Source organism: Carcharodon carcharias, chromosome 12 (genome assembly GCF_017639515.1).
Source record: "Carcharodon carcharias isolate sCarCar2 chromosome 12, sCarCar2.pri, whole genome shotgun sequence".
NCBI lineage: Eukaryota > Metazoa > Chordata > Chondrichthyes > Lamniformes > Lamnidae > Carcharodon > Carcharodon carcharias.
This window is the reverse complement of record NC_054478.1, coordinates 17,914,041-17,933,268: the sequence shown is the minus strand read 5'-3', so window position 1 is coordinate 17,933,268 and position 19,228 is coordinate 17,914,041. Positions and strand designations below refer to the sequence as shown.

Below are 19,228 nucleotides of genomic sequence, written 5' to 3'. Positions count from 1 at the left end.
ATCCCCGGCTATCAGCACGCAGACAGATTAGTTCCTCACCCCATTCTTATTCAGTAAGGCAGAAGAGTTAGCAGCCAGAAATCAATAAGGCAGAAACAATACAACCAATCAGGCAGTTTACCAGGTATCAGTAACGAACATTTTTACCACATGGTTAAAACATCAAATTTCTTGTGGTCAGGAGAGAGGTGTGATTTTAAGCTAACTGGCCAGATAGAAAGCTGCAGGAGCAGGTAGAGAGCTGGCTTTATCAACCCCTCCACACCCCGCCACTCCCCCACCCCCCAAATATTTCACTCTCCATTGTAATCGATGGAGAGAAGCCATGTGGGATGGAACTGACATTACCCCGAATCTTGTCTGTTTAAAGTTAGGTTAAAACTGACCCCTATAACCTGGGCAATGGAACACACTATGACTGTGGGCAGCTAATGTACAGCACAGGGTTAGATAGAGAGTAAATCACTGTCCCCATCAAACACTTCCAGGACAGGTACAGCACGGGGTTAGATACAGAGTAAAGCTCCCTCTACACTGTCCCCATCAAACACTCCCAGGACAGGTACAGCACAGGGTTAGATACAGAGTAAAGCTCCCTCTACACTGTCCCCATCAAACACTCCCAGGACAGGTACAGCACGGGGTTAGATACAGAGTAAAGCTCCCTCTACACTGTCCCCATCAAACACTCCCAGGACAGGTACAGCACGGGGTTAGATACAGAGTAAATCTCCATCTACACTGTCCCCATCAAACACTCCCAGGACAGGTACAGCACGGGGTTAGATACAGAGTAAAGCTCCCTCTACACTGTCCCCATCAAACACTCCCAGGACAGGTACAGCACGGGGTTAGATACAGAGTAAAGCTCCGTCTACACTGTCCCCATCAAACACTCCCAGCACAGGTACAGCACGGGGTTAGACACAGAGTAAATCTCCATCTACACTGTCCCCATCAAACACTCCCAGGACAGGTACAGCACGGGGTTAGATACAGAGTAAAGCTCCCTCTACACTGTCCCCATCAAACACACCCAGGACAGGTACAGCACAGGGTTAGACACCGAGTAAAGCTCTGTCTGCACTGTCCCCATCAAACAGTCCCAGGACAGGTACAGCACGGGGTTAGATAAAGAGTAAAGCTTCCTCTATACTGTCCCCATCAAACACTCCCAGGGCAGGTACAGCACGGGGTTAGATACAGAGTAAAACTCCCTCTACACTGTCCCCATCAAACACTCCCAGGACAGGTACAGCACGGGGTTAGATAGAGAGTAAAACTCCCTCTACACTGTCCCCATCAAACACTCCCAGGACAGGTACAGGACGGGGTTAGATACAGAGTAAAGCTCCCTCTACACTGTCCCCATCAAACACTCCCAGGGCAGGTACAGCACGGGGTTAGATACAGGATAAAGTCACAATTAATGGTACGGCCGGCAGAGTAGTGGGGTTTGATAATTCACACACTCCTCCCATCCCGGTTATAACATGGTGCTGAATTCTTGAATTTTGATTTTGAACTAAATTGTCAGGGTTCAGGGTCTGGAGACTTGACACAGGATCATTGTTCCAATTAAACTGATGAGGAGGTGTTGGGATAGTGATACGGGTAGTAACCCTGAGACCCAGGCTAATGCTCTGGGGACACGGGTTCCAATCCCACCATGGCAGCTGGTGGAATTTAAATTCAATTAATAAATTTGGAATTATAAAGTTAGTTTCGGTAATAGTGACTAAGACACTACTGTTGATTGTTGTAAAAACCCATTCAGCTCACCAACGCCCTTGTGGGAAGGAAATCTGCTGTCCTTACCCGGTCTGACCTACATGTGACTCCAGACCCACAGCAATGGGATTGACTCTTAGCTGCCCCGTGAAATGCCCTAGCAAGCCACTCAGTTCAAGGGCAATTAGGGATGGGCAACAAATGCTGGACTTGTCTGTGATGCCCCCATCCCATCAGAGAATAAAAAAGTCTTGTTCTATGGCCTCACCCCTCTTTCTGCCTCACAAATCTTACCCCTCCCCCCCAATGAATCACGCCACTTCCTTGAGCCCTGGTTCCCCTCCCCCCACCCCCCCATCTCTCCGTACCTGCGGAAGTCCAGCAGTGGTCGAGTGGAGGATGGGATGCCCTCTGCTGGCCAGCTCAGGAAGTGAAACTGGGTGAGCGTCCGCGTCTCCTGGGATTGCAGGTTCTTCAGATAGAAACTACGGACCAGGAAGTCCTCACACCAGATGTGCTCGGAGACCAGATTGACCTGTGGGAGCAGCAGGAAAAGGGTTAAACATAGAATGCTGAACAAGCAATTCTCTTCACCTTAAACTCCTGTAAACAGAGAGAAAAAAAAAATCACAGCTGCATCCCAAAAGCTCTTCCGTAAAGTTTCTCCTTGGAGGGTTTAAATGATTTGAATTTATGCAGCGCCTTTCACAATCTCAGGATGTCCCAGTGAAGTAGTTTTTAAAGTGTAATCACTGTCATAAGTTAGGAAAAGCAGCAGCTAATTTGCGCATGGCAAGAGCCCACAAACAGCGACAAGATAGTGACCAGTGCAGCACCCCCTCAGTACTGACCCTCCAACAGTGCAGCACCCCCTCAGTACTGACCCTCCAATAGTGCAGTGCTCCCTCAGTACTGACCCTCTGACAGTGCAGCACTTCCTCAGTACTGAGCCTCCAACAGTGCAGCACTCCCTCAGTACTGAGCCTCCAACAGTGCAGCACTCCCTCAGTACTGAGCCTCCAACAGTGCAGCACTCCCTAAGTACTGACCCTCTGACAGTGCAGCACTCCCTCAGTACTGACCCTCTGACAGTGCAGCACCCCCTCAGTACTGACCCTGAGACAGTGCAGCACTCCCTCAGTACTGACCCTCCGACAGTGCAGCACTCCCTCAGTACTGACCCTCTGACAGTGCAGCACTCCCTCAGTACTGACCCTCCGACAGTGCAGCACTCCCTCAGTACTGACCCACCGACAGTGCAGCACCCCCTCAGTACTGAGCCATCAACAGTGCAGCACCCCCTCAGTACTGACCCTCCAACAGTGCAGTGCTCCCTCAGTACTGACCCTAAGACAGTGCAGTACTCCATCGGTACTGACCCTCTGACAGTGCAGCATTCCCTCAGTACTGATCCTCTGACAGTACAGCACCCCTTCAGTGCTGACCCTCTGACAATGCAGCACTCCCTCACTACTGACCCTCTGACAGTGCAGCACTCTCTCAGTACTGACCCTCTGACAATGCAGCACTCCCTCACTACTGACCCTCTGACAGTGCAGCACTCCCTCAGTATTGAGCCTCCGACAGTGCAGCACCCCCTCAGTACTGAGCCTCTGACAGTGCAGCACCCCCTCAGTATAGAGTCTCCGGCATTGCAGCACCCCCCTCAATAGTGAAACACCATAATGCTATAGGAAGGGAAAGAAAAGAATCAGCTATTATTGCTGTTGCCGACCACTATATCCAAATGTCTGCTGGAAACATTTTCTTCTGGATGTGAATGAAGGGCAGGATTAGGTTAGAATACTCCATAGACTTTGATACTGTCATTATTGGGTAAACAGATCTGGGCTAAAGAACAAAGAACTCGTATATCTACAGCATTTTCCACAACATCAGGACAACTCAACATGTTTTACAGCAAGGAAGATATTTTGTTTTTGCATGTCTTGACGCTATTGTAATGTAGGGAATACGGCAATCAATCTGCACACAGTAAGATCCCACAAACAGCAATGTGATAATGACCAGGTAATCTTTGTTAGTGATGTTGATTGAAACAATGGTGCAAGCTCGGGTAGGAGAATTTTCTTCTTCATAATAGTGGCCAAGGGATTCTTGTGTTCACCTGAGGGGGCAAATGGACACAGAATCACAGAATTGTTACAGTGCAGAGAAGGAGGCCATTCTACCCATCATGTCTGCACCAGCTCTCTGAGCATTTTAACTTATTGTCATTCTCCTGTCTTTTCCCCGTAACCCTGCACATTGTTTCAATTTGAATGATCATCCAATCCCCTCTTGAATGCCTCACTTGTACCTGCCTCCACCCACACTTCCAGACAGTGCATTCCAAACCCTAACCACTTGTTGTGTGAAAAAGCTTTATCTCACCTCACATTTGCTTCTTTTGCAAAGCACTTTACAACTGTGCCCTCTGGTTCTCGATCCGTTTACCAGCGGGGACAGTTTCTCCCTATCTACCCTGTCCAGGCCCCTCATGATTTTGAAAACTTCCATCAAGCCTCCACTCAGCCTTCCCCTCTACAAGGAAAACAGTCCCAACTTCTCCAATCTTTCCTCATCATGAATGTAGGGAACACCAGTCTACATAATGCCACCTCTGTCAGTGCGGCACTCCCTCAGTACCGCAGTGGGGAGTCAGCCCAGACTTTGCGTTCAAGAGTCTGGAGTGGGACTTGAACCCACAACCTTCAGACTCAGGTAAGGGCGAGACAGGGCTGCCAACTCAGGGTGGGGTGGAGGTACATACATGCCTGAATCGTCTCAACGCCCTTGGACTCGAGAGATGTAAAGTAAAGCTCAAGCATGATTCCACACATGGTGGAACAGCTCACGGACACTCAGAATCAATTTTTGTGTGTGAACAATCGGTGCTTGCGTGCAGTGCGAGTCGGCAGGTCGTGACTGGGGAACTGAGCCCCAATAAGGAGTCAATACTTTGAGGAGTGGACTGCACAAAATGGGTGGAAATAAATCCTAGGCAGGGCTTTCTGGATGTGTGGTGCCACGGGATGCCTATCAATAGGACTGAGTCCCTTTGCTGACACAGAGGAGTTAGGTCCCCAGCTCTCTGGCAATGCAAGTACTGCCCAACATCTAACTTAGCTCCAACCTTACCCCACTTGTAATGAAGGCCAAAATGGTCCTCACTAACCTGTCCAATTGAAATAACATCCACTCAATCTGGTCCCTTCAGTTATTTTCCAAGGTTAATTAAGGAGCTCCTCCTGCGCTCACATTACAACCTCACTAAGAACTCTGCTCTGATGGTTTCCGAGAGTATTTGAGCTCTACTCGAAGGGTCAGGGCTGAGCACTGCCCTCTTCTTTTGTTGTAAGATCATAAGAAATAGGAACAGGAGGCCATTCGGCCCCTCGAGCCTACTCCACCATTTAACAAGATCGTGGCCAATCTGATTGTGGCCTCAACTCAACTTCCTTGCCCAGCCCCCACAACCCTTGACCCCCCCTGTCGATCAAAAATCTGTTGAACTCAGTGTTAAATATATTCAATGGCCCAGCCTCTGCTGCTGTCTGGGGAAGAGAATTCCAAAGATTGACAACCCTCTGAGAGAAGAAAATTCCTCCTCATCTCGGTCTTAAATGGGAGATACATTTTCCCTACTCTAGGTGCCATCATGACAGGAAACATCCTCCCAGCATTTGCCCTGTCATCCCCCCGCCCCACCCCCCCACCCCCCCTCAGAATCCTATATGATTCAATAAGCTCACATCTCATTCTCCTGTACTCCAGTGAGTACACGCCCAACCTGCTCAACCTTTACTCATAAGACAAACCCTTTATCCTAGTGAACCTCCGCTGAACTGCTTCCAATGCAAGGTATATCGTCCAATCTACCTCGTAGATGTGGTAGAGAGATGAACCTTCATCTGGCCAGTACCGGTCACAGTGCTTAACGCTATCTTCCACCAATGGGGTAAGCATGACGATCACGGTGCAGCTATTCTCCCAGACCATCTGTAAGAGGGCACAGTATAATGTCAAAGTGATGGAATTATCCTCACCATCCTCTCCACCGAGCCAAAGTATGTTATCGAAAGTCAGGTGGCGGAGGATAGAACTGGAGCCAATCTTTAGACGCCTCTAGAAGCATTTATTTACAGAGCTACAAATTACAAACGTGCACCTCCTGACCCTATATTTCGGAGCATGAATGAATCATCAATCAATGCCCCCCCCCACCTGAATACAATTAAATAAAATTAATAAACAATTAGTCATTTTGTAGTACAGAAATTGAGTCTTTCTAAAGAAAGGGACATGCTGTTGAAGCTTTTCCTCTTGTACTCAACAGGACAGAAGGAAGAATGTCAAATTTCAAAGGGAACAACAATTTATACTACATGAGAAAATGGTGCTGATTGATTGGCAAGTCAACTCTGATTGGTTGAGGTGTTGCCATGGAGAATGCACCAAGGAACTATTGTCTCCCACACTTTTGTTGAATTCAAAATTGGCGCAATGCCTGGTCATGTTCCTTTTGGCTGAAAAGGACAGCTCCCTGCAAATGAATATATCTAGCTTCCAGTGAGCATAAGTGATCCACATTGTGAGCCCAACTGATAATCTTAAATTGTATATTAGTGTAATTGTTAGCACACTTGGGATTGTTCAGCAAGTGTTGTCCAATCACAGAATCACATCTAATATTGGACACTATGTTCTGAATTTTTCAGCAAGCATGGGTTGGTTGAGTATGGTCAGTAAACCTTACCCTTCCAGGGCAACCTGAGGTAGACTGGGCACTTTTCAGGGCTGAAAGTGGTGGTTCTGGGCCCATTTGTGAGTTTGCGCAATTTACAGTGAGCAATGATCACATCAGGGTGGCCATTAGCTTGCAGGATGGCTTTGATGCCCCTTTGATGCTTGTACGCTGAGAAAATGGCTCGGGCCCTTTTTACGAGATTGCTGAACTTATGGTGTGTGGAACTGTCGGAATCCCAATGCGGATATTACAAACAAACAAAATAGGAGCAGAAGTAGGCCATTCAGCCCCTTAAACCTGCTCTACCATTCATTAAGATCATGGCCGATCTGTTTGTGATGCGCATTTCACATTCCCACCTACCCCCCGATAACCTTTGATTCCCTTGTCTAACAAGAATCTATCTACCTCTGCCTTAATGATATTCAATGACCCTGTCTTCTGAAGCAGGGAATTCCAAAGTCGCATGACCCCCTGATAGAAAAAAACTTCCCCTCTTCTCTGTCCTAAAAGGGCGACCTTTAATTTTAATACAGTGCCCCCTAGTTCTGGATTCACCCACAAGAGGAAATGTCCTTTCCACATTCACCTTGTTAAGACTGTTCAGCATCTTACATACTTCAATCAAATCACCCCTCACTCTTCTAAACTCCAGTGGAAACAAGCCCAGTCTGTCCAACCTTTCCTCATAAGACAACCCACTCATTCCAGGTATTAATCTAGTAAACCTCCTCTGAACCACTTCCGATGTATTTACATCCTTGCCTAAATAAGGAGACCAAAACTGCACACAGTATTTGAGATGTGGTCTCACCAATGCCCTGTATAACTGAAGCATAACATCCTTACTTTTATGTTCAGTTCCTCTTGTAATAAAGAATAGCATTCCATTAGCCTTCTTAATTACTTGCTGTACCTGCATACTAACTTTTTGTGATTCCTGCACTATCCCTCTGCAGCTCAGAATTCTGCAGCCATTCTCTGTTTAAGTAATTCTCTGCTTTTTTATTCTTCCTGTCAAAGTGAATAACTTCACAATTTCCCCCTCCATTTGCCATATTTTTGCCCACTTATTAACCTGTCTAGATCCATCTACAACCTCCTTATATCCTCTTCACAACATACTTTCCTACCAATCTTTGTGTCGTCTGCAAATTTAGCTACCATGTCTTCACTTCCCTCATCTAAGTCATTGATATAAATCGTAAAAAGTTGAGACCCCAACACAGACCCCTGTGGGACTCCACTCGTCACATACTGCCAATCGGAAAAAGACCCATTTATGCCTACTCTCTGCTTTCTGCCAACCAGCCAATCTTCTATCCGTGCTATGACTCTGCTTCCACCACCTTTTGAGGAAGAGAGTTCCAAGGACTCACGGCTCTCTGAGAGAAAAAAATTTGGCTTCATATCTGTTTTAAATGGGCAACCCCCTTATTTTTAAACAGTGTCGCCTAGTTCTAGATTTTTTCCATAAGAGGAAACATCCTCTCCAGATCCACGCTGTCATGGTGTAGGGGGTTACCCCCTACACCATGCGCTTTTTACTTCCCGCGCTGTTTGATACGATCCACCAATCATTGGGATGTACAGCCTATCCTTCCATTTTGTTCTTCTTCCCATCATCCCCCTTTCACTTGCTTAAAACTTCTTACATTTCCAACATTTCCCAGTTCTGATCCAACGCCTTTGAGCTAAAACATTGGGTGGGCCATTGCACCGGCTGGGGAGCTATCGACAAACCCTCCATGGACATTTCTGGGAGCACACCTGGGATTAAACAATTAAGCCCCCCCACCCCCCCCCCCACTAGCTGCCATCAGGGCCCCCGGCTCCATCCTGGTGTGGGGCAGATGTCCTGCCTCCAAAGAGCTGCTGGCCAATCAGAGGCTGGCAGCTCCCCAGTAACCAGCAGCGCTACAAGGAGAGGTGGCCACTCCCGGTACTGCAGGTAGCCCGAGGCTGAAGATCATCGCCGGAGCCCTCACCACCCCCCTCCCCACACTCCCCCAACCAGACGAAGGTGTGTGGGCAGGATTGCCTGGGTCATTCAGAGAGGCCTCATCACGGGGGGGTGGGGGGGGGGGTCAGGGGGGTTGCTTTAAAAGGTGGGGAGCCTGTCATCCCCCGGATCCCTCACTTGCCACCAGAGGGGTCTTGACAGGGTGGATCTGGAGAGGATGTTTCCTCTTATGGAAAAATCTAGAACTAGGCGTCACTGTTTAAAAATAAGGGGGTCGCCCATTTAAAACAGGTATGAAGCCAATTTTTTTTCTCTCAGAGGGTTGTGAGCCCTTGGAACTCTCTTCCTCAAAAGGCGGTGGATGCAGAGTCATTGAATATTTTTAAGGCAGAGCTGGATAGATTCTTGGCAAGCCGGGGGGCCGGGGAGGTGGGGTGGGGGGTGCGGTGATAGGTTATCGGGGGTAGGCGGGGTGCAGATTTCGGGTTGCTATCAGATCAGCCGTGACTTTATTAAATGGCGGATCAGGCTTGAGGGGCTGAATGGCCTACTCCTGCTCCTGGTCCATAGGGTTGTATGTTGGGCACAGGATGCCCAAGAAGACCACCCCACCCAAGGCCAGGCTGCACCCACCAGGGTTTACCTGGTAATTGGCCCACGTGGCATGCTCCTGCCCACCACTGTTGAATACTAGCGGTAGCGGAATGAGGCCTTTAAGTGGCCATTTTAGGGCCTCAACTGGCCTCCGGCCTGGAAGGCCACCCTTGACCTTTCCCACCCAAGCCTAACTGGGGGAGTCGGGAAGGCAATGGGGTCTTCACCCTACAGCTTCTCGCCCCATTATATGTCCCCCGGGGAGCATTAGCCTTCCATCTGTTAAGTCTGTTTTTCTGTCTCCACAGATGCTGCCAGATGTGCTGATAATTTCCCAAATCTTCTGTTTTTATAACCTTTCTGAGCCTCCCCTTTCTTGGCCTCTCTACCTTAAGCGTGGCTAAGACGTGACCTGCTCCATCAGGAAGTGTCCAGTGTCAGTTCTCTTGGATTCACCCTCCCTTCCCACAGGACTCCTTGTCCTCTCCCGTTCTCAACTGGACAGGGTCAATACAGCGTAAACACGTCTGTGTTACTCATGAGGGACCGGGATTTACGTGTCCATTTGGCATCAGCCAATAAAGATTGTTGCAGTTGGAAACTGGCACTCACCTGCCAAAAGTCCGAGATGGTGTGTGAGAGGGGGCCTTGGGTGGCAATGTAGGCTGGCATTCGGGGGTCATGGTCAATCTGCAATGGAAACGCAGAACAGTTCAGAGAGAAACACGGCAAGAAACGATTGCAGCAATCAGAAATCACGTCATTGCTCGATTCTTGCATCTAGAATCAGAATGGTTACAGCACAGAAGGAGGCCATTGGGCCTATTGAGTCCATGCTGGCTCTCTGCAAGAGCAACTCAGCACAGCCCCTGTCTCTACCCATAGCTCTGCAATTTTTTTTTCTCCCTTCAAATAATTATCCAACTCCCCTTTGAAAGCCATGACTGAATCTGCCTCCACCCCACTCTCAGGCAGCGCACTCCCGATCGTAACCACTCGCTGCGTAAAAAACACTCCTTCTCATGTCGCCTTTGGTCCTTCTGCCAGTCACCTTAAGTCTGTGTCCTCCGACTCCTGACCCTTCTGCCATTGAGAAGAGTTACTGTCTAACTCCTCCGTCCAGACCCCTCATGGTTTTGCATACCTCAAATCTGCTCCCAACCTTCCCTTCTCAAAGGAGAACAATCCAGCTTCTCCATTCTGTCCACACAATTGAAGTTCCTCAACTCTGGAACCTTTCTCGTGAATCTTTTCTCCGCCGTCTCTAATGCCTTCACATCCTTCCTGAAGTGTGGTGCCCAGACTCAATAGACCAACTGAGGCCGGGCCAGTGTTTTATAAAGATGCAGCTGCCACAAGTGTTACAGCTCTACAAAATGTTACGCCCTTGAAAAGACAGTGATTAGATGTTGCCTTCTTCTGACATCACCAAGCAGTCGGGGTTTTACAAGCACTCGCCAATCACAAGAGAAGCAATCAGTTTAATTGCCTCAGTACCAAATTATAGCAATTTGATCTTTGTGGCCTTCAGACCAGAGGCTGCACTTTCTTACCAGAATATATATGTATAACGCACCTGTCCTGACAAAACAGTGCATCATCTATCACAGAAAACCCACTAGTCGTAAATAAGTAATATAGCTCCTTGCCCCGTCAAAATATTGATTTGCATTGAACCAATTAAACAGAGAGAAGGCCTGTTATAAATCTATAGAATGTAGAAATTATAGATACAGAAGGGGGCTACTCAGCCCATCATGGAATTGTGCTTCACTCTTTTAACTTGAAGTGTTGCTCAGAATTTCTTAGAGAAAAGACCTGCCTTGGGTGCAGTGTTTTAAATATTGACACCCGACTGGTGTATTCACTGAAATATATGGTGAAATCTCCTCTCCCCTTTGGTTCCACAACTCCCAACTCTCTGTAATTCTCCATTTTGCCCAGTATTTGACTCCTGCTCCCATGTCTAGGGAACTTCATCTCCTTTCTGGCCAGGGGACAGTATAGAATTACAGAATGGCACAGCCTTTCAGGCCATTGAGTCTAGGCCAGCTCTTCGAATGAGATACAAATCAGTCCCTGCTCCCCCACCCCACTTCCCCATGTCACTGCCAGCATTTATTGTCCATCCCTAATTTAAGAGTCAACCACATTGCTGTGGGTCTGGAGTCACATGTAGGCCAGCCCAGGTAAGGGCGGCAGATTTCCCTCCCTAAAGGGCATTAGTGAACCAGGTGGGCTTTTACAACGATCATCCTTAGACATTTAATTCCAGATTTTTACTGAATTCAATTCTTTGGAGAAGGTTGAGAGGAGATTTGATAAATTTTCAAAATCATGAGGGCTCTGGACAGAGTAGATAGGAAGAAACTGTTGCTGTTGACAGAAGGATCGAGAACCCCTAAAGGACATCGATTTAAGGTGATTAGCAAAAGAGGTAATGGAGACACGAGGGAAATCTTTCTCATGCAGCAAGGGGTTGGGATCTGAAATGCACTGTCTGAGAGAAAGACAGAGAGGGGGATGGGTGGGAGGGAGAGGGAGAGAGAGATAAAGCGGAAGAGAGAGATTGCATTTCTTTACTAGAGTATTGTGTTAGGAAGGATATGAAGGCATTGGTGAGAGGGTGCAGAAAAGATTCACGAGAATGGTTCCAGGGATGAGGACCTTCAGTCAATGTGGATGGATGGTTTGGAGAAGCTGGGACTGATCTCCTTGATGAAGAGAACATTAAGAGGAGATTTGACAAAGGTGTTCAAAATCATCAGGGATCTGGGCAGAGTGGATAGGGAGAAACTGTTCCCATTGGTGGAAGAATCCAGAACCAGGTTTAAGGTGATTGGCAACAGAACATGAGATTTTTTCCAAGCAGTGAGTGGTTAGGATCTGGAATGCACTGCCTGAGAGTGTGGTGGAAGCAGATTCAATCTTGTCTTCCAGAAGGAAACTGGATAATGATCTGAAGAGAAATAATTTCAGGGTTATGATGAAAAGGCTGGGGGAGTGGGGCTCACTGAGTCGCTCTCGTGGAGAGCAGGGTAGGGCCAAATGGCCTCCTTCTGTGCTGTAACCATTTTATAATTCCGTGATTCTTGGAGACTCCAGGACAATCCTGGAGGGTTGGCAACTTGTGCATTCCTCCCACAATTCACAGATGTTTTTAAGCTCAGGCTTTGCCTTGAGTGAGCTTAGTCCAACCTTGATTTCTCTCTTTGTTTATCAGCCTTGCTGTGGGTCAAAGTGTGAAGGCCTCTGACCCTACACCCAGGTTTCCTAATCATTTAAAGAAACATTGCGCTGACTTACGATTGGACTGGCGTTGATGAAATCTGTCCTGGATGGATTGAGCTCTGCTTTCAGAATCATGCGGTTATGGTCATCTAGAGAACAGAGATGAAAATTAGCACAAGCTTGTTTGGTACCCATTTCAAACTCATCCTTATTACCCCCCTTCCCCGCCCCCCCACCCCCAACCACCACCACCACATCCCAAGATGGGAAGCACTGTTGTTTTGCTCCCAATTCTGTCCTCGTTCGCCGGCTGCTCATCAATGGACTCCACTAGTGCCCTCCCCATGTTCCCAGATGTGGGTTCCTCAGTGACTAGCTCACAGAGAGCAGGAGGAGGCCATTCAGCCCCTTGAGCTTGTTCCCACAGTTCAATAAGATCATGACTGATCTGTATCGTAACTCAACTTATCTGCCTTGGCTCCATATGATCTCAGAATTAAAACTGTTAATTGAGCTAACATCTGCTGCTGGAAGACAGTGCCACATTTCTCCCACTCTTTGTGTGAAGAAGTGCTTTCTTCCTCAAAGGCCCTGATTTTGATTTTACTGTTATGCTCCCTTGTCCTAGGCTCCCCTACAAGCAGAGGAAGTGCTTATCTATCTACCCTATCAATTCTTTTGAAAACACTGACACCCTCGATCAAATCGCTCCTGCTTGATTCAGAATGACTATTTCCCCAGCACAATGGCAGCATTAGTGACTTCACATCATTCAGAATAATCTTCACTGGTTGTCCTGCATGTCCCAGGAGAACGTATTCACAAACTGATCCACACTTTGTTCCCCTCGCTTCAGAACGTGGCAGTAAGGTAGATTTTAAACTTTTCAGAACTTACTTGAGCTTAAACAGGATAAAAATAAATACTTTCTATAGCATCTTTCATGACCGTGGGACTTTCCAAAGTGTCTAACAGCCAATGAGCATTTTGGAACTGTGGTCCCTGTTGTAGGAAATGCAGCAACAATTAATAAACAGCAAAAAGCTGTGGATAATGACCAGGTAAACAGGCTTGAGAAGTTGGTTAAGGGATAAATATTGGCGAGGACACTGGGGAGAATTCAGGGTATTGCCAAGAGATCTTTCACATCCATGTGAAAGGGTAGACAAAGCCTCAGTTTAACATCTCGCCGGAAAGGTGGAACATCTGACAATGCAGCACTCCCTCAGGACTGCATAGCAATGTCAACCTATATGTTGTGGAGTGGGTCTTGAACCTTTGGCCTTAGACTCAAGAGGCGAGAGCACTACTCACTTGAGACAAGAATATAAATCATAGCTGATCCTCTCTGTAGACAAATGGTTAAAAATCCCGATTTCGCAAAAGAGGAAAAGTAAATCGTGAAAAAACAGCGCTTCTCTCTTCACAATCTGCTGCTCCACACTGTAACAGCACCACGTTGTAATGCGCTGGGCTTTCCAAACCCTGAGCACGATTGTTACAGGTTTAGGGTCTCACCTTAGATATTCTCTTGAGTATAGCAGTGCTAGTCACTCCTGTAAGCAGCCTGAACACCCTACATTTAGGACTGTGCCTGTACTGCCGTGTACACACCGATATAACATAACATACCCTTAGGATTAAAACCCTACATTCTTGTCTTCTTTCCATAGGTCTGAAACTCTTTGAGATGGGCCAGCAAAGACGCAACCATAAAGGAATCGATAAGCTGCATATATAGAATATAATATATATGTACAATCATATATACATAAGAAATATATACCGGAACTAGCCATATAAAAGATCAATTTTTGAGGTTGATTTTTTTAAGGGTTGCCTTTTACACGGGTAATGTTTTTAAGGGTATGACATGTGCGCTTGATATAGGCCCATAAAAGATTGTCAGAATGGAATAAAGTTATAACCAACAACATTGAAGAATTCGTATTAATTCTCTAACATTTATTTATTCTATAACATTACTTATATTTCATCCAACACAATATGAGTATTCCTTATTCATTCACAGGATGTGGGTGTCGCTGTCAAGGCCAGCATTTGTTGCCCATCCCTTATTGCCCTTGAACTGAGTGGCTGGCTCAGCTATTTCAGAGTCAACCACATTATATATGCCAGAACAAATTAACTACAATACTTCCCGTGGAAATCCTCCAAAATCACTCTGATCACGATCTGAATAACCAAACAGTTCGCCCCAGCATAAGAACAAAAATACCCGGAAAAACTCAGCAGGTCTGGCAGCATCTGCAGAGAGGAACACAGTTAACGTTTCCAGTCTGTATGACCTTTCAACAGAACTAAGGAAAAGTAGAAGAGAGGTGAAATATAAGCTGTTTTAAGTTGGGGTGGGACAGGTAGAGCTGGATTGAGGGCCAGTGATAGGTGGAGATAGCCAAAAGATGTCACAGACAAAAGGACAAAGAGGTATTGAAGCTGGTGAGATTATCTTTTGGTTATCTCCACCTATCACTGGCCCTCTATCCAGCTCTAGTTGTCCCACCCCCCCCTTAAACCATCTTATATTTCACCTCTCTTCTATTTTTCCTTAGTTCTGTTGAAGAGTCATACGGACTCGAAACGTTAACTGTGTTCCTCTCTGCAGATGCTGTCAGACCTGCTGAGTTTTTCCAGGTATTTTTGTTTTTGTTTTGGATTTCCAGCATCCGCAGTTTTTTGCTTTTATCTTAATTCATCGCAACACCCTGGCGGGACATCATCATCATACGGATCTTCCTCATCTTCATTATCGTCTTCAGCAGCACTGTTGGTACCTTTGTAACATCAGCATCTTCATTCCACCAGTAATTGTCCTCTGTACCATTGAATGCATTCGATATTCCTCATTTTAGAATTCTTGACAATATTGGGATCAACTTCATTCCACATGTCTATGACCCATGAACACAATGTTGCTTGTGAGGGTGCTCAGATAGTTATGTCTTTAGTGAGTGTTTTCTCACTTTCCAACATCCAATTGTTCCACGTCTTTCGGATATTGTTCTAGAGAGGTTTATTGACATAGACATCCAACAGCTGAACGTCACTCGTAAGGCCGCCGGGAATAAACTGCTATGTCGGTGTTGGTTGATCCCACATTATGGACTACATTGTTAACAATGTGGGATGTGAACATATCCCTGATGAGCAATTGTTTTTGCGTAACACTCCTGGTCTCAAATTCCACACTTCTTCAATCCATTTCTTGCAACTGCCTTCGCCAATTTCAGCCTTTCTCATGAGCATGAACGACAACGTAGTTCTGAAATTGCTGTTTGGTGGTACAGAGCTTAAGTATTGCTGAAAAAAGAAACGTTTTTGTCGAAGCTTTTTGTCTTGCACTCATCAGGATAATTCGCAAGAAAACACCAATGTCAGGGGAAACATGGACTGTATGCGAAGAGAGTGCGGATTGGTTGGCATGTGGACTCTGATTGGTAGAGGCGTTGTCATGGAGAATGCACCAGTTGAGGGTGACAAAGCGAGGAATTTATTCTTGCACATGGTTTCAATTCTGGTGTGCCTTCATCCCAAATCAGACGTGAAGAGGTATTTGCTGAGTTCAAACTCCTCTACTCTCAACTATCCTGCCACAAACCAGCGTCCACTGAAGACACTGAATCCTTGAAAGCACACCTAGCTGATCTGGCGCACACATATTCCGAGACTCTGAACGACCTGACTGACTTTCACATACAACGAGAATGCCTTACAGCGTTGCGAGGCCTTAAGACCAACCCAGACACACACATCAGTAAACCTGACAAAGGGACGGGAATAGTCATCATTAACAAGCGTGACTATATCAACAAAATGCACGCCATTCTTAATGACAGGTCCAAATTCGCCTCCATTGGACCAGCTGTTCAACATGATCAGATAGCCTTGCTTGAAAGTAAGCCAAAAGAAACGCTTGCTGGACCTGTGTAAGACCGATGAGCTGCCGCGTGCTTTATATGACAGGGTTTGTCCTCACGACCACGTATGTATGGGCTGCCCAAGACACAAAAGTGATGTCCCTTTACGCCCTTCCTTATCTATGGCTGGTTCTGCACAGCATGAATTGAACAATGACAGAATTACCTGGAAAAACTCAGCAGGTCTGGCAGCATCGGCGGAGAAGAAAAGAGTTGACGTTTCGAGTCCTCATGACCCTTCGACAGAACTTGAGTTCGAGTCCAAGAAAGAGTTGAAATATAAGCTGGTTTAAGGTGTGTGTGTGGGGGGCGGAGAGATAGAGAGACAGAGAGGTGGAGGGGGGGGGGTGTGGTTGTAGGGACAAACAAGCAGTGATAGAAGCAGATCATCAAAAGATGTCAACGACAATAGTACAATAGAACACATAGGTGTTAAAGTTAAAGTTGGTGATATTATCTAAACGAATGTGCTAATTAAGAATGGATGGTAGGGCACTCAAGGTATAGCTCTAGTGGGGTTTTTTTTTGTTTTTTTTATATAATGGAAATAGGTGGGAAAAGGAAAATCTTTATAATTTATTGGAAAAAAAAAGGGAAGGGGGAAACAGAAAGGGGGTGGGGATGGGGGAGGGAGCTCACGACCTAAAGTTGTTGAATTCAATATTCAGTCCGGAAGGCTGTAAAGTCCCTAGTTGGAAGATGAGGTGTTGTTCCTCCAGTTTGCGTTGGGCTTCACTGGAACAATGCAGCAAGCCAAGGACAGACATGTGGGCAAGAGAGCAGGGTGGAGTGTTAAAATGGCAAGCGACAGGGAGGTTTGGGTCATTCTTGCGGACAGACCGCAGGTGTTCTGCAAAGCGGTCGCCCAGTTTACGTTTGGTCTCTCCACTGTAGAGGAGACCACAACGCAAACTGGAGCCCAACGCAAACTGGAGGAACAACACCTCATCTTCCGACTAGGGACTTTACAGCCTTCCGGACTGAATATTGAATTCAACAACTTTAGGTCGTGAGCTCCCTCCCCCATCCCCACCCCCTTTCTGTTTCCCCCTTCCCTTTTTTTTCCAATAAATTATAAAGATTTTCCTTTTCCCACCTATTTCCATTATATAAAAAAAAACAAAAAAACCCCCCACTAGAGCTATACCTTGAGTGCCCTACCATCCATTCTTAATTAGCACATTCGTTTAGATAATATCACCAACTTTAACTTTAACACCTATGTGTTCTATTGTACTATTGTCGTTGACATCTTTTGATGATCTGCTTCTATCACTGCTTGTTTGTCCCTACAACCACACCCGCCCCCTCCACCTCTCTGTCTCTCTATCTCCCCGCCCCCCACACACACACCTTAAACCAGCTTATATTTCAACTCTTTCTTGGACTCGAACTCACGTTCTGTCGAAGGGTCATGAGGACTCGAAACGTCAACTCTTTTCTTCTCCGCCGATGCTGCCAGACCTGCTGAGTTTTTCCAGGTAATTCTGTTTTTGTTTTGGATTTCCAGCATCCGCAGTTTTTTTGTTTTTGAATTGAACAATGGTTGGGCGCATTGTTACAACCAGTTTTTTGCAAATTTTCCAGAGACATGGTGAAGGATTCCTTCACATTTGCGAAGACCACGCTAAAATGTCTTCTATAGACATATAAATAGTAAAAGAGTGGGAAAAGGAGGAGTAGGGCCAATTAGGGACTAAAAAGAGGATTTACACACTGGGGGCAGCGGGAATAGCTGAGGTATTAAATGAATATTTTACATCTGTCTTTACCAAAGGAGAAGATGTTACCCAGGCCATGGTGAGAGAGGAGGAAATTTAGTCCCTAGAAGTGTTTAAAACTGATAAGGAGGAGGTATTGGATAGGCTGTCTGTACTTCAAGTGGCCAAGGCACTAGGACCGGATGAGATGCATCCAAGGATACTGAGGGAAGTAAGAGTGGAAATTGTGGAGGCACTGGCCATAATCTTTGTCTTCCTTAGACTGAGGGGTGGTGTCAGAGGACTGGAGAATGGTAAATGTAACACCCTTGTTCAAAAAAGGTAGTAAAGATAAGCCCAGCAACCACAGACCAATCAGCTCAACTATGATGGTGGGAAAACTTTAGAAACTAAAATTTAGGATAAAATTAAGAGTCATATGGACAAATGTGGGTTAATTAATGAGAGCCAGCATGGATTTCTTAAGGGAAGATTATGTTTCACTAGCTTGAAGGGGTAACAGAGAGGGTTGATGAGGGCAATGCTGTTGATGTGGTGTACACGGACTTCCATTAGGCATTTGATATAGTGCCACACAATAGACTTGTGAAAATAGTTATAGCTCATGGAATAAAAAGGACAGTAGCAACATGGATACAAAATTGGCTGAGTGATGGCAGATAGAGAGTAATGGTTAATGATGGGTTTTTGGGCTGGAGGAAGGTTTGTAGTGGAGTTCTCCAGGGATCGGTATTGGGACCCTTGCTTTTACTGTTAAGACCCTGCTTTACAGGGAACAATTTAAAAATTTGTAGACGATACAAATCTTGGAAATGTTGTGAACTGTGAGGAGGACAGTGTAGAACTTCAAAAGGACATAGACAAGTTGGTGGAGTGGGCAGATAGGTGGCCGATGAAGTTCAATGTGGAGAAATGTGAGGTTACATTTTGGTATGAAGAACGTGGAGAGACAGTATAAAATAAAGGATATTATTCTAGAGGGGGTGCAGGAGCAGGGGGACCTGAGTGTTTTTGTGCATAAGTCATTGAAGGTGGCAGGACAGGTTGAGAGAGCAGTTAATAAAACATACAGTATCTTAGGCTTTATTAATAGGGGCATAGAGTAAAAGAGCAAGGAAGTTATGTTGAATTTATGCAAGACCTCAGCTGGAGTATTGCGAACAGTTCTGGGTACAGAATTTTAAGAAGGATGTGAATGCATTGGAGAGAGTGCAGAAGCGGTTTATGAGAATAGTTCCAAGGATGAGACACTTCAGTTATGAAGTAAGATTGGAGAAGTTGGTGCTCTTTTTTTCTCCTT

The 19,228-nt window shown here is 46.1% G+C and overlaps 1 protein-coding gene across 1 annotated transcript in view; it reads right to left on the bottom strand.

The window, feature by feature from the left end:
• The window catches only part of ptprnb (protein tyrosine phosphatase receptor type Nb), a 316,865-nt gene that overhangs the window by 7,956 nt on the left and 289,681 nt on the right, over positions 1-19,228 (bottom strand). The window contains exons 16-19 of the mRNA XM_041201195.1: positions 12,345-12,418; positions 9,651-9,728; positions 5,614-5,733; positions 2,100-2,266 (exon numbers count right to left, since the gene is read on the bottom strand). Of these exons, the coding sequence (XP_041057129.1) occupies positions 2,100-2,266; positions 5,614-5,733; positions 9,651-9,728; positions 12,345-12,418 (439 nt within the window). The remainder of the gene's footprint in view (positions 1-2,099; positions 2,267-5,613; positions 5,734-9,650; positions 9,729-12,344; positions 12,419-19,228) is intronic.